The following is a 13,846-nucleotide window of genomic DNA, read 5'->3' on the forward strand; positions in this document are numbered from 1 at the left end:
TACTGAAAACTGATCTAGACAGGACAGCAGGTGAGGGCATGCAGGAGTCCAGGAGGAGGAGGTGGCACTTAGACAAAAGACTGATGGGTGAGGACAAAACCATCACTGCAGAGCACAGCACAGCAGCCTGTGTGAATAATCACCAGATGGTCTGGTCTTTCATGCAGAACTAGAACCCCAAGAACTTCTGTTCTTGCAGATGATGAGTAAAACCGAGGGTGACATGTAGCCATGTAGAAGGTTGCTATTTGGGGTGCCACCAACCACCAATCCTGGAAGGGGGTTCCAGGATGCTCCACTCTCCAATATTTATTGCCCTCTCAGAGGTCAGAGTTGGAATCTCAGCAAGATTTCTCATACAGAGGGCACAAGGGTGTGATGTCCATGACTCTTTATCATAGGCCGTTTGATCTGAGACCCTACTTTGTGCAGGGAGCTAAAGAACCCCCAGTGAATGTTTCTTTAGCTTCACCTCCATCAAGGAAGTGCCATCACTTTCTATTGACCCCAAGCCTTCACTTCTATACTTTAAGCTCCTTAGATCTCATATTGCCCTCTGAAACAATAGAGGACAGGTATCTGCCCTCTGGTCTGTGTTCCTTGTCTGGGTTACCAGCAAATGTGTGTGTTTTTTTTTAAAAAAAAGGAACTTCTCTAAGCTCCATTTTGGAGACTGGAAGTCTTTGACTCTTCATTATATTTGAAGATTTTGCCCAATTGCTTTACTTATGAATATATTTGGCACTGGGTTTGAACTACTTTTTGGATTGTCTTAATTTCGCACACTCCATTTGGATATACTGTAAATTAGCTTGCTATACAATAAATATAGGTTGATTTCTAAATTCATTCTGGTTGGATTTTTCCTTAGCATCGAAGACAACCACAGCGGAGCCTCCACCTCCTACCACTAAAACTCCTCCAAAGCCATCCACTAAGGAGCCAGAAATCATCACACTCAGTAAGCGGCATCTTTAATTGTTTGTATATTGGGGAAGGGGAAGGCTGGAATATCCTGGGAAGGATAGAATAAGTCTGCAGAAGCAGATTTTGGAAGAGCTATTTCTTCTGTTACAGCACCCTGCATTGTCCTAGAGAGTGGCCATAAAATCTGAGGGGTTTTAGGACCTGTAGGCTGGAGGAATTCTAGTGGTCATGGTCCAAAAAAAAAGAGCAACTTCTCCAAACTCCATTGTGCAGACAGGACGCCTTTGGCAGTGATGAGCATATCCAAACAATAGCCTTGTTTGCATGTCAGTGTGTGAGCTGTAGTTTATGTTTGCTATGATTTGCTACGGCAGTCATGAATTCTTCTGCTGATGGCCAAACAAAGCCGAGTTTGTCTTCCCCATTTCTAACCTCTTTCTCTCCCATCCTTTTTGTTAGCTCTTGTTTCAGGGTAGGCAGTTGGGCTGGCGGGGGGGGGGGGGGGACAAGCCAAGGCAAGCTACACTTCTAGGTTTGCATAAAGTGATGAGCTAGGATTTCAACAAGCATAAGCTGCAACCCATTCTTCATAACTATCAATAGAACCAAGGACTTCAAATTGAAGTTTGAGGCTGGCTATTAAATTATGGTTTATTAGGAAATCGGTTCAGACGCAGCAGTTCCACTGTCCAGGCTCATAAAACCCCTAGCTGACTCTACAAAGCTGACCATAGTGTGGAGGGCACTATTTTTGAGGGGCATGACTCTACCCTTCTCAAAGGATACAGTGGCCAGGTTGGCATGTAACAGCAAGCTAAAGTTGTGGTTTGTTGCATTCTGTGTCTTTTGTAAAGAGGAGTTGAAATGCTTCCTGCTAGGGCTTCACCTGGGTAATCTAATGCTGCTGTCAATGTTTTTTCTTGAAGCATGGCCTGTTTGTGTCTTCTGCCTTCCTGTTGCAGCTGTTCTGTATTGAATGAAGCTTGTGTGATTTGTTGGGCTCCATATGGTTAAGTTGGCTTCTAACTTTCAAAAGCTATCTCACCTAGTGCTAAACATTATTCTGACTAATTCAGAGATCACCACAAATGTATATGGTGAGGGCAACAGAAAAAGGAATTATAGAGAGGGAAATATCCTCAAAGATCATCCAGCCCAATCTTGACCAATACAGGACATGTCCTGCTACATCTCCAATAGCAGGTGGCCACCCAGCTTTCTCTTAAAACCTCTTAGAACGGAGACTCTGCTACTTTACAAGGTTATCTGTTCCATTGCCAAGCAACTCATATTGTGAGGTTGTTCTTCCTAATAATGAGCGGACATCCCCATTCTGGATCCAAGAAGAAGGTGGGGGAGCAAAACACCTTGCAACATGCTCCTTGTCATCTTAGAACTGCAGAGCTGGAAGGGGATCTTATAGATCATCAAGTCCAGTCCCTGCCAAGAAGGCACGGTGGGGAATTGAACTCCCAGCTTCTGGCTCTGCAGCCGGATGCCTAAGCCACTGAGTTATCTTGATCCTCCAAATAATGGCTTAGACAGTCACCCAGACCAAACCTTTCGAAAAGATCTGGGCTTATGGAAACAATTAAAAAGACCACAAGGCTGCAGCTGTTCCCCTTCTGGCCACCCACCACCATACCTATTAAAACGACAGATGGAAATGAAGGGGCTTAATAAAAGGTATTTTTGCTGCTTTGGAAGGGCTTGCTAAGATCTGACTTGCCCCTCTGTTGCTAGGATGGGAAAGCTTAATAAAGCAGGCAGACTGAAGGCTTGGAGGGAAAGGGCTCGTTAATAAACGAGCAAGGGAGAGATAGAAGCTCTTGGAGAGAATGAATTTTCCTGCCGAAAAACAAGACTGGGAGTGAAAGAGCTTTGGACTAATTAAAGTGAGTAACTCTATTCCAAAGCCTGGTAAATTATTGATCCGAGGCAGGCTCCCGATGGGCTGCTGCATGGTCGTTTATCTCTGCATGGGTGGAGAGGCTTGTGTTTAGCTTCCATGCCAACCTGCCTGCCCTGTATTTAATTGCTTCGTTTCTTCCTTCATTGTTTTCCTTGCACAAGCTCTTATTTTATGTGTAGCCTTCACAGGCAGCTGACCCCCCCCCCCCTTTCAACTTTGTGTAGCCAAACTTCAGAAAAGGAAGAAGGATTGATTGCCTGGAGGCTTAGCACTGGGATAGTTTAAAAGGGTTAAACTCTAAGAACAGAATCTCTTGGCAGGTTATATTTTTTGTCGAGTTGGCTTGTGGCAAGGTGGCTGGTGGGAGAATAAAATGGATTTTCCTTCTGCATCTTGTAAAGTGGGACATAATTGTGGCTGGAAGACATGGTATCTGCCCTTTTGAACACAGCCTTCAAATTTCTTCCACCATTAAGACAGCGGAACTGTTCCTTAACAGATTTTATGGCTCTTGTATGTTAACTGTGCTGATGGGGCTAGTGAAAGCAGAAAATACATCCCGCAGAGGCAATACAGAGGCTTCTATATGATTATACAACACCATCAAGGAGTATGGACTTGAACCAAGAAATATGGCTCCTTGTTTTTGAGCATCTTCAGCCTTAATCCTGACAGCAGGGCTAGCAATTAGAAGTAGATAGCAAAGAACAGATTCTGTTCTCAGGATAAGCCTGAGGAACTAAGGAGTCCCTAATTGATGGTTTATTCATATTGCAAATAAAAAGCATCTTTTCTTGCCAGTATGGGTCATGGTGCAGAACTGGGCTGTAGGAGTTAAACCAGAGGTGAGGAAAAAGGACCTTCCCATCATTGCTGGACTGCAGCTGGCATTGTGTTAGCCAACCAAGTCAGTAGTGAGGAACGCTGAGAGTTGCAGTTTGTCAACATTTGGAAATCTGCCCTTTGTCCAACTCTGATTTAAATAATTAAAAAGTCCTGAGGTGGTGTGCTAACAGGATCATGGGAAGGGAGGGAGCCTATCAGAAGCAGTGGGCTGCAGCCTGTAAAGGTAAAGGTAAAGGTTCCCCTCGACAATTTTTGTCCAGTCGTGTTCGACTCTAGGGGGCGGTGTTCATCCCCGTTTCCAAGCCATAGAGCCAGCGTTTTGTCCATAGACAGTTTCTATCGTCACATGGCCACTGCGACTTAGACACGGAACGCTGTTACCTTCCCACCGAGGTGGTCCCTATTTATCTACTCGCATTCTTGCATGCTTTCGAACTGCTAGGTTAGCAGGAGCTGGGACAAGTGACGGGAGCTCACTCTGTCGCGTGGATTCGATCTTATGACTGCTGGTCTTCTGACCCTGCAGCACAGGCTTCTGCGGTTTAGCCCACAGCGCCACCATGTCCCTCGCAGCCTACAAAAGCTTATGCCAAATAGAATTGGTTCCTCTTGAGCTACAGCAAACTGAGATGGCAAACTCCCCTCGAGGTACGTACGGGTGAATCATTCTGTGTCATAGTCCTAACCATCTGCTCCCTTTGTTTTGCCTCAGGTACAACAGCCAGCAGCCCTCCTCTAACTGGCTCCCCAGAGTTTCGCCCACCAGGTTTTGATTCTGCCAGCTTCATTGGCGGGATGGTCTTGGTGCTCAGCATCCAAGCTGTTGTGTTTTTTGTGGTGAAGTTCCTCCGGTCAAAGGACAACACCTACCAGACACTGTAAGTTTTCTGCAGCTTTGCTGGGGCCACAGGTGGAAGGAATATTAGACCAGGATTTGCAGTCAGAAGGCCAGGAACCCCATTCAGAAGAATGAGCAGGGGTATCTTCAGATATAACAGGGCTAAATTAGCGGGTTTTGAGGTGCCTTAATAAAAATTATCCCTCTAAAGAGAGAGGGAGGGTGTGCATCCAGAATGTAACATTATTTAATACCAGCACTGGTTACAAGAAAGGATCTGACCTCAGCAGAGTAAGGAAGGGTTTTTCATGGGTCTTCATTTTTGTGCCCAAACAAATGCTCTGGACCAGGGCAATTAACACCTTGCATAGAAAGGAACTGAGTAGAAGTTGGGAGGATTAGCTCCATCTCTTAAGTCCAGGCATGTTTTGTAGGATGAACATTTTGTATCACACAGTTTCTTCAAGTGTGTCACCAAAATGGGCGTTCAAGCTGATGCTTTAACACAAATGCTGTCTTATGAGAGGGCAATAGACAAAGTAGAAAAGCTCTTTCTCCAAACAGAGGAATCTCACACTTGGCAGCCCTCTTATCCCCTCTACCTCACATTACACCTCTACAGTGGTGCCTCGCTAGACGATGAAAATCCATTCCACTGAAATCACTGTTTAGCGAAATCATCGTCTAGCAAAAAGCATTTCCCCACTGGAATGCATTGAAACCTGTTTAATGCGTTCCAATGGGGAAGAATCGTCGTTGTCTAGCGAAGATCGGCCATGGGAAAGCAGCTTTGTGAGCCGCCGATCAGCTGTTTAAATCGCAGTCTTGCAAAGCTTAGGTCCCCAAAACACCCGTTTTGCGAGCACAGAGGGAGCTGTCAAAATCGTTGTCTAGCGAAAATCGGTTTGCGAAGCAGGGACCAAACATGGTCCAGCAAAATTCCCCCATAGGAATCACTGTTTTGCGAATCGCTATAGTGATCGCAAAAAGTCAATGTCTAGCGAAAAAAACTGTCATGCGGGGTAACTGTCTAGCGAGGCACCACTGTATTCCCACATGTGATTTCTTGTCTCTGTTTGCTGTCTCTATCAACACTTGCCATTCTCACACCCCCATGCTACTGACTGTGCTCTGGGGCTGACCCCTCTGTATCCCACTGAGTGCCAGAAAGCTCTGCACAGATCACCAGGCCTTTCAACTATGAAAATCTTCCAAGTAGATATTAGCTGTCTCCTTGTGTACTTGCCTATTTACTCATCTACCTTCTTAGACAATAACTCTTGAATTTCTCTTGCTTTCCTTTTCCATTCATCCTGCTTTCATTTCTTCCATCTGCCCTCATCCCCTAGTTTCACAGTATGGGTTCTGGAATGTGAGACAGCACTGATGCTAGAGGGGATTTAGGAACAAAAAGTCTTGCCACACCCAAGAGACCAGCAATTTTTATTCAGCGTACAGCATGCACTTGTGGACTGTACCCCATTTCATCGGAATTTTTTTTTTAAAAAAAGAGAGAGAAATACAGTTCAAAAAGCATATGACAAATAAAACTTGTTACTTTTTAAGGAGGTATTAGTTTTTGTTGTTGTTGTTGATTTTGCTTTGGCCAGCCAACATGGCTACACTTGGGGAGGGAGAATCATTTCCATTTTCCTTACGTTGGCTGCCACCTTGGCAGAGGGTTGCATCAACCAATAGTGGCCGTAAACGTATAGACACTGACCACTAATTTGTGTATCATGTCTTCCTCTGTCAGACCCAACAAACCATTGTTACATTCTTCACATTGGTTTAAAAAGAGGCTTACGTTGGCAAAAGTTTTTATTTTGAAAAATAGAAAACAAAACAGCAGTCTTGGCCCCAGTCCAGAATATTCTCCTGATTTATATCCTGCTGAAAATCAGTGCTTACATATGGCTGACTTTTGCCTCTGAATGTGTTTACAGCTCCTTTCACAAGTAAATTGTCTTGTGAATATTTAGTAGAACAGATATGGTGCTCTGGCTCAGAGTAGAAACAGGTCCATCACTAGCTTTAACCCTAAGCTGACTTTTCCCAGAGGAGGAGTGGGTTTGTTGTTTTCCAGAACTCTGAAGGAGGCAGGTATACTACAGGTATAGCCTCCCTCCTATCAGGGTTTGCATTTACAGGAAGGGTTGCCCTTACCCTGCTCCAGAGTTCTAGACAGGGCACAGAAGCCTTGCCCCCCCGGGATCGCCCCCAGTCCTACTTCCCAATGCATAAAGTACAGTGGTGCCTCGCAAGATGATTTAAATTCGTTCCGTGAAAATTGTCTTGTGAAAAAATCGTCTTGCAAGGTTCCCTATGCATCAGTCTAAAAAAAAAAGTCTTGCAAAGCATTGGTCTAAAAAAATCTTGCAAAGCACAGTCATAGAAAAAAAATCTTGCGAGGCACATAGTGATCTCAAAAAACAATCGTCTTGCGGGGTTTTCGTCCCACGAGGCAATCGTCTAGCGAGGCACCACTGTACTGACTCTTAACTACACTTGGACTTTCACTGTCTTACATACAGTTCCTTTGATCTGTTAGTCTCCTCCTTCCTGTTTTTAAACTGCCCTAATTCTTGACCCCAAAGTTTAGCCTACAGTTGTGCTCTGCCTCTCTGACTTCCCCTTTCTACTTGCCCCCACTGCCCCAAGTGTTTTGCCAAAGGGAACTGTTCCCTGCACCTGGAATATTGGGCAGTGTGTAAGGGGAGGATGTTTGTGTGAGGGTGAAGGGGGTTTAAAGGGCCATTGCAGAATTTTAATATTGTTTCTAACACCATGTTGCCAATTATCCCTCCCTCCTGTTTTGTTTCTCCTGTGCACGCTGCCTGTCATCAGAGAGGACAACCAGCAGTAGGTGTTGTTTTGTGTGCAAAAGGCGCGAGAAGTGATGAGCTATCTTTTGATCAAGAAAAACGTACAGCTTTTTTCTTCTTAGATCTGGTCCCTAGACCAGCTCTTTCCTCAGAAGCTTGCAAGACTGTAGGGCAGGCTGTATAAATTCAGTAGTGTCAAGGAAGTCCTTTTTTTCTCTCTCTCTGGCCTGTTGTGGAAGAACTGCATATTGGCATATAGAAATTAACATGTCTGGGGGAAAGAGAAAGCTGAATTTCTTAGCATGTTAACCTCCTCTGCATGTACACACCCTCACATACACACATGCACCACAAACCAGAAAAATCTTTCCCCCTTTTTTCTGATGAATGCCTGAGCCATTTCTGGAGATGCTGCTTCACTCATTCTTCCTTCTTTATGTGCTCATTTTTTTTCTTCGAATGAAGGAATGGATGTGTTTTGAATCAAATTGTCAACCCTTGGACTCATTGTTTGGGTATGAATGGCTTGTCCTGTTTGCCTTTGCCCCTTTCCAGGGATAAAGGAGGGAGGTCAACTCTTGAGAAAGCTAAACATGCAACCATCATGGCTCTAAATCAGCCTTTTCCAAGTTTAGCACCCTCCAGCTGTAGTGGACTCGCTGCCATTATCCCATCCCTTGTCCATTGTGGAAGCAATGGGGGAGCACACAGAGAAGGGCAACAGTATGAGGAAGGTGGGACTACAAAATGCTGAAGGCATTTATGCCACCAAAGGGTCAACAGAGCTGAAGAGTGGGAATCCTGCATTGGAGGAAGGAGAAGCCACTGTAAGCCTGTGGCCGTAGAGACAAGGCTCCTTGGCCTGTTGCTTGGCCTGTGTCTCCCGGTGGTGTGGCTGAAGTCGTAAATAAGAAGCTGGAGAGAATTCCTGTGGTGGCTGATTCTCCCCCAAGTTGGCCATGCTTCTGTGGGCTTCCCTCTCGTTCCCTCTTAATTTTTGTAACTGCTTAATAGTGCAATAGCAGCTTTAATAAAGAAGTGGTGATTTGCAATGCCCCTGCCTTAAACAGAAAAAAAAAGATGGAGGAGGATTATGAGCTATATCAGGAATAGGGAATCTTGGACCTGATAGAGGTTGTTGGCCTCCAGATCCCATCAGGCCAACCCGCATGGCCTGAGGTTGGGGACTAAAGGAGCCCATGTTCTGGGCTACAAGTTCCCCGTCTCGGAGAGATTTCGCCCCATTTTGTGTCCCCACCTCCTGTAAGGTAAAGGTAAAGGTTCCCCTTGACATTTAGTTCAAGCCGTGTCTGACTCTAGGGGGCGGTGCTCATCCCCGTCTCCAAGCCACAGAGCCAGCGTTTGTCCGTAGATAGTTTCCGTGGTCACGTGGCCAACGCAACTAGACACAGAACACCGTTACCTTCCCTATTTAGGTGGTCCCTATTTATCTACTCGCATTTACATACTTTCAAACGGCTAGGTTAGCAGGAGCTGGGACAAGCGACAGGAGCTCACTCCGTTGCGTGGATTCGATCTTACGACTGCTGGTCTTACAGCACAGAGGCTTCTGCGGTTTAACCCGCAGCGCCACCACGTCCCTGAGTGAAAGCCTAAAGTGGCATACAGTTTTTAAATGAAATATACAGATAGTTAGAAAAATGGCAGGCAGCCCTATTATCTTTCTCCTCTTCCTAAGAAGAGGTTTAAGAGAGGTCTCTGATCTGCGCTTTGACCACGAACTTTTGAAGAGTTCTTCCTATCCTATTTCTTTCATCTTCAAACATTGGCTGAAATCCCATTGCTTAAAGTGGTGAGTTAAAACTAGAATAGACCCACTGAATCAGTGGAACCTATTGAGGAGGCAACTCACTAAGTCCCTGCTGATTCAGTGGCTCTACTCTAGTTGTGACTTACTACCCTAAGCAACAGAATTTCTGCAATTGTTTTCCAAAACGAGTGAACTGCTTTTGCTGCAGTGAGCCCACAGAACCATATGTGGTCTTCCTCCTCTCCATCTGTCCCGAATAATCATGTGAGGAGGATCAGACTGGGAGAGTATGGCTGATCTGAGATCACCTAGTGGGTCTCTTGGCTTAATGGGGATTTGAATCCAGGTCTTCTGAGCTGTCGTTATCATGAATAAACTGTCATCAAACTAACTACTCTTTTGTAGAAGTCGAAAAGCTTCTACAAAAGCTTCTCCAGCAGAAAAGCTTTCACAGGCCGGTGGTTGGCATTCCGGCTACAGTCCTACACAGGCTTAACCTGGGAATAAAGCCCATTGAACAAAGTGAGACTTACCTTTGAATGAACATACGCACGACTGCACTCTTAGAATAAATTCAATCTTAAAGCCGTAATTTAACAGTGAGCGAAAACTATGAATGGAGGAGAGAAATACATTTCATTCATTTCAGTTAAACTCACTCAAATCAAATCATCGGGGTCCTTCAAATCCTTTTTGCTGCATAAGGCAGAGCAGCAAACAGCAAACTGCCCGCCACTCCTACCCATCATCCAACTCAAGATGTATAATATTCAGCCTGTTTATTTTGAAATAACTAGACTATTTTAAGATTATTCTTTATTATTATATGAGGTAGGACTTACCGCAAGTTCCTCTCCCCATCTTTCACAATTAAAACAAAACAAAATAATAATAAACAATATTCTGCCCTTTCGGGACCCCAAGAATCTGCTGTCTGAGGCTGCTGCCAGTCTCAGTCTGCCAGATGGTAGAACTGGCTCTATCATTCAAGTAAGTTCAACAAACAGTAAGTTTGTTGAAATTTTGATTTGCAGTGAGTTGATAGCAAATTTACTTTTAAAATAATACAAACAAATTGATACTATAGTTTGATTCATTTACACAAATAAATAAAGTTTCAACTCTATTTCAGGGAAGATCCTGCTTAAGTTCCTCAAGCCACTGGTGTATGGCAGAACATTTGGGGACAGTCCAGATGGGGTTCACATACTATAAGGGCTGGCAGTTAGCCTAAGAAACTGCCTTTTATACCAGGTCAGGCTGTTTGTCAATCTTGCTAGCTCTGTCTGGCGTTGGTTCTGGAAAATTTCGCGTAGACCAAGTTTCCTTTACATGGAAATGCCAGAAAATGAATCTGGAGCTTTGTTGCATGTAATGTGGTGCTTCCCTGTCAATGAGAATATTTGGTACAAAAACTCCAGGCACCTTGGACTACAATGATCACAACCCCTATTAGTTGTGATGATTATTGCTGATGAAAGCTGAAGGCCAAACATCCAGAGGACAAAAAGTTTCCGACCCCTTCTATAAGCCAAAGAGAAACTTAACAGCTACGCACATCATCCTAGAGTAGTCCACCACGACTAGATAGGCGGGATATAAATTAAATAAATAAATAAATAAATAAATAAATAAATAAATAAATAAATCAATCAATCAATCATCATCATCATCATCATCATCATCATCATCATCATCCTTTCGATCCCGGGATCTTCCAAAAGCAGAAGGGTCTCTTCCAGTACGAGCTGAGTCAACAGGCCCCATGATTGGTTCTGAGAGCCATAATGAGATTGCTGTGAACCTCAACGTAGGTTTAAACCAGTTTCTCGTAGCAGACACATCTGGTTTCTTTAGGAAGGTCAGGTCTGAAGCCAGATCTGGGTCTCTGGAGAGCAGCTTTTCAAAGCAGACCTCGGGCCCTTTGCACAATACCAGTGGGAATTATTGCCCAGGCAATTGGAGATGTTGGCAGCTGGAAAACCTGGAAAAGATACTGTCCTTCCATTTCCTTTTCTGCCCAGTCCAATGCACACCCTTAACAGAGTGAATGTGGATGTGTAGTTACCTAGTTGCTCGTTTCTTCTTCTCTTCCCCTGGCTGAAGAATGATTTCTCTGTGTTCTTGCTGTGCCCTTTTTTTGTGTTGCTGTGTGACTTTTGTGTTGCTGGACCCTTCCTTGGTGGGATGGGGAAGGGAGGGAGGGGAAGGGAGGACGAGAGCAACGTGCAGGATGTTGTCTGGAGTGAAGACCTGTGATCCTGACTTCTTAATAAAAGCTTGTAAGAGCGTGATTTCTCCAGGACTTTGTGGTGCTTTGAGGTTTTGTCATTCTGCAACATTTCTTGGTTTCTGAGAGGATAACTCAAAGCCTGGAACATCCTTGGCAAAGAAAAAGAAAAAGCAAGGATGATAAAGGAAACTTCCCAACTAGACACCCAGCTATTTTATTTTCCCCTCCTTAATTTGTGTCTCTCTGTGTGAATAGAAGCAACAGATACAGTGGTGCCTCGCTCTGCAATTGCCCCGCATTACGACGAATCTGCTTAACGATCGCTTTTGCGATTGCAAAATGATGGTCTAAATGGGGGAATTTCACTTTGCAATGATCGGTTCCCTGCTTCGGGAACCAATTTTTCACAAAACGACGTTTTTCTAACAGCTGATCGGTGGTTTCAAAATGGTCGCTGGGTAATTAAAATGGCTCCCCGCTGTGTTTAGGGACGGACTCCTCACTATACAGGCAGTTAAAATGGCTGCTGTATGGAGATCTTCGCTGGACGGTGAGTTTTTACCCCATTGGAACGCATTGAACAGGTTTCAATGCATTTCAGTGGGTTTTTTTTAATTTCGCTTTACGATGTTTTCGCTTAACTGCAATTTTCCTGGAATGGATTATCGTCGTTAAGTGGGGCACCACTGTAATAAGTGATGGGAAAACATAGATGGAAGCTTTAAACATGGGGGATACCCACACTATTGGTCCATCCAGTTCTATGGTGTTTGCCAAAACTGGCAGTGGATTTTCTGGGTCTTAGGGTCAAACTGTACAACCCAGATGGTGTGTTCTTACAATCTGAAAGCACATTAGTGTGCCAGTGATATGATACCTTCTGAGCTTCATGCCTAAGCTGTGAGTTGTGAATGAAGCCCTCCCAATGGCCAGGCACAAAGCAAAGTAAGCTAATTTGCAAGATACAAGAGACGAGTAAAGTGCCTGCTATGGGTACCAGATGTCTTTGGGTACATAAGGAGTCTCACTTCTAACAACATACTATTTGTGTTGTATACTTTGATTGTCAGAGGGGAGTTTTTTTCCTGAATGGAGACACCAGTAACTGAACCTGGGGCTTCTGAAAGCAAAGCATGGGCTGTACCACTGAGTCACACACTTTCCTCATCAGGTGCTACAAAACCTCCAGAGGAAGTTGATTTGTTTGAGTCAGACTCTTGGTCCAACTACGTACCTTTGTATTGGTAGGAGCTCCCCAGGATTTCAAAAAGGAGTCTTGCCAAGCTCTATGAGAGACTGAACCCAGCGTTTCCACATTGACTTCAAAGTGTTAATGACGACATACAAAGCCCTAAACGGTTTAGGACCTCCATACTTGGCAGACCGCCTTCTCCCACCTAGGTCTACTCGAGTTGCTCGCCATAGCCAGGAAAGACAGCTGAGGGGCCTGACACTGAGTGAGGCCTGGAAAAAAAGAACAAGAAACTGGGCCTTCTCGGCGGTGGCCCCTCGACTGGAACAGCTTGCTGCCAGAGATTCGCCTGGCACCCTCGCTGGGTGTTTTCAAGAGCCAATTAAAAACCTGGCTCTTTAGGCAAGCCTTCCCTCCTGCCATTACTTTACTTTTACTTTTCTTGATTTTTCTGTTTATTCCCATCTTGATTATTGTATTATTGTAGATTTTAATTGTTGTTTTTAACTTGTTTATGCACAATACCTGAGTAGACCTGTCTAGAAGGGTGGGATAAAAAAATCCACTAATTAATTAAATAATTAGACAGACAGACAGACAGACAGACAGACAGACAGACAGATCGATCGATCGATCGATCGATCGATAGATAAAAGCATCTACTCTACCACTGTGTGTGTGTGTGTGTTTAGTCGTTTAGTCGTGTCCGACTCTTTGTGACCCCATGGACCAGAGCACGCCAGGCCCTCCTGTTTTCTACTGCCTCCCGGAGTTGTGTCAGGTTCATGTTGGTTGCTTCGCAGACACTGTCCAGCCATCTCATCCTCGGTCGTCCCCTTCCCCTCTTGCCATCACACCTTCCCAACATCAAGGTTTTTTCCAAGGACTCTTTTCTTCTCATGAGATGGCCAAAGTACTGGAGCCTCAGCTTCAGGATCTGTCCTTCAAGTGAGCATTCAGGGTTGATTTCCTTTAGAACTGATAGGTTTGTTCTCCTTGCAGTCCAGGGGATTCTCAAGAGCCTCCTCCAGCACCACAATTCAAAGGCATCAATTCTTCGGCGGTCTGCTTTCTTTATGGTCCAGCTCTCACGACAGGAAAAACCATAGCTTTGACTATTCGGACTTTTGTTGGCAAGGTGATGTCTCTGCTTTTCAAGATGCTGTCCAGATTTGTCATCGCTTTCCTCCCAAGAAGAAGGCGCCTTTTAATTTCAGGGCTGCTGTCTCCATCTGCAGTGATCATGGAGCCCAGGAAGATAAAATTTGACACTGCCTCCATATCTTCCCCTTCTATTTCCCA

At 44.6% G+C, this 13,846-nt stretch overlaps 1 protein-coding gene across 3 annotated transcripts in view; it reads left to right on the forward strand.

Moving 5' to 3' along the window:
- CD164L2 (CD164 molecule like 2) overlaps positions 1-13,846 on the forward strand; it is a 37,712-nt gene that overhangs the window by 17,876 nt on the left and 5,990 nt on the right. Inside the window, exons 4-6 of one of the 3 annotated variants that reach the window (XM_072979652.2) lie at positions 872-961; positions 4,398-4,563; positions 7,371-8,593. In XM_072979652.2, coding sequence (XP_072835753.1) covers positions 872-961; positions 4,398-4,563; positions 7,371-7,389 — 275 coding nt within the window. In that variant the 3' untranslated portion in view covers positions 7,390-8,593. Of the gene's footprint in view, positions 1-871; positions 962-4,397; positions 4,564-5,872; positions 6,285-7,370; positions 8,594-13,846 lie in introns of those variants that run through there. The other 2 variants (XM_072979651.2, XM_072979653.2) reach the window with 2 other exon arrangements.

Source organism: Pogona vitticeps, chromosome 9 (assembly GCF_051106095.1).
Source record: "Pogona vitticeps strain Pit_001003342236 chromosome 9, PviZW2.1, whole genome shotgun sequence".
Taxonomy (NCBI): Eukaryota; Metazoa; Chordata; class Lepidosauria; order Squamata; family Agamidae; genus Pogona; species Pogona vitticeps.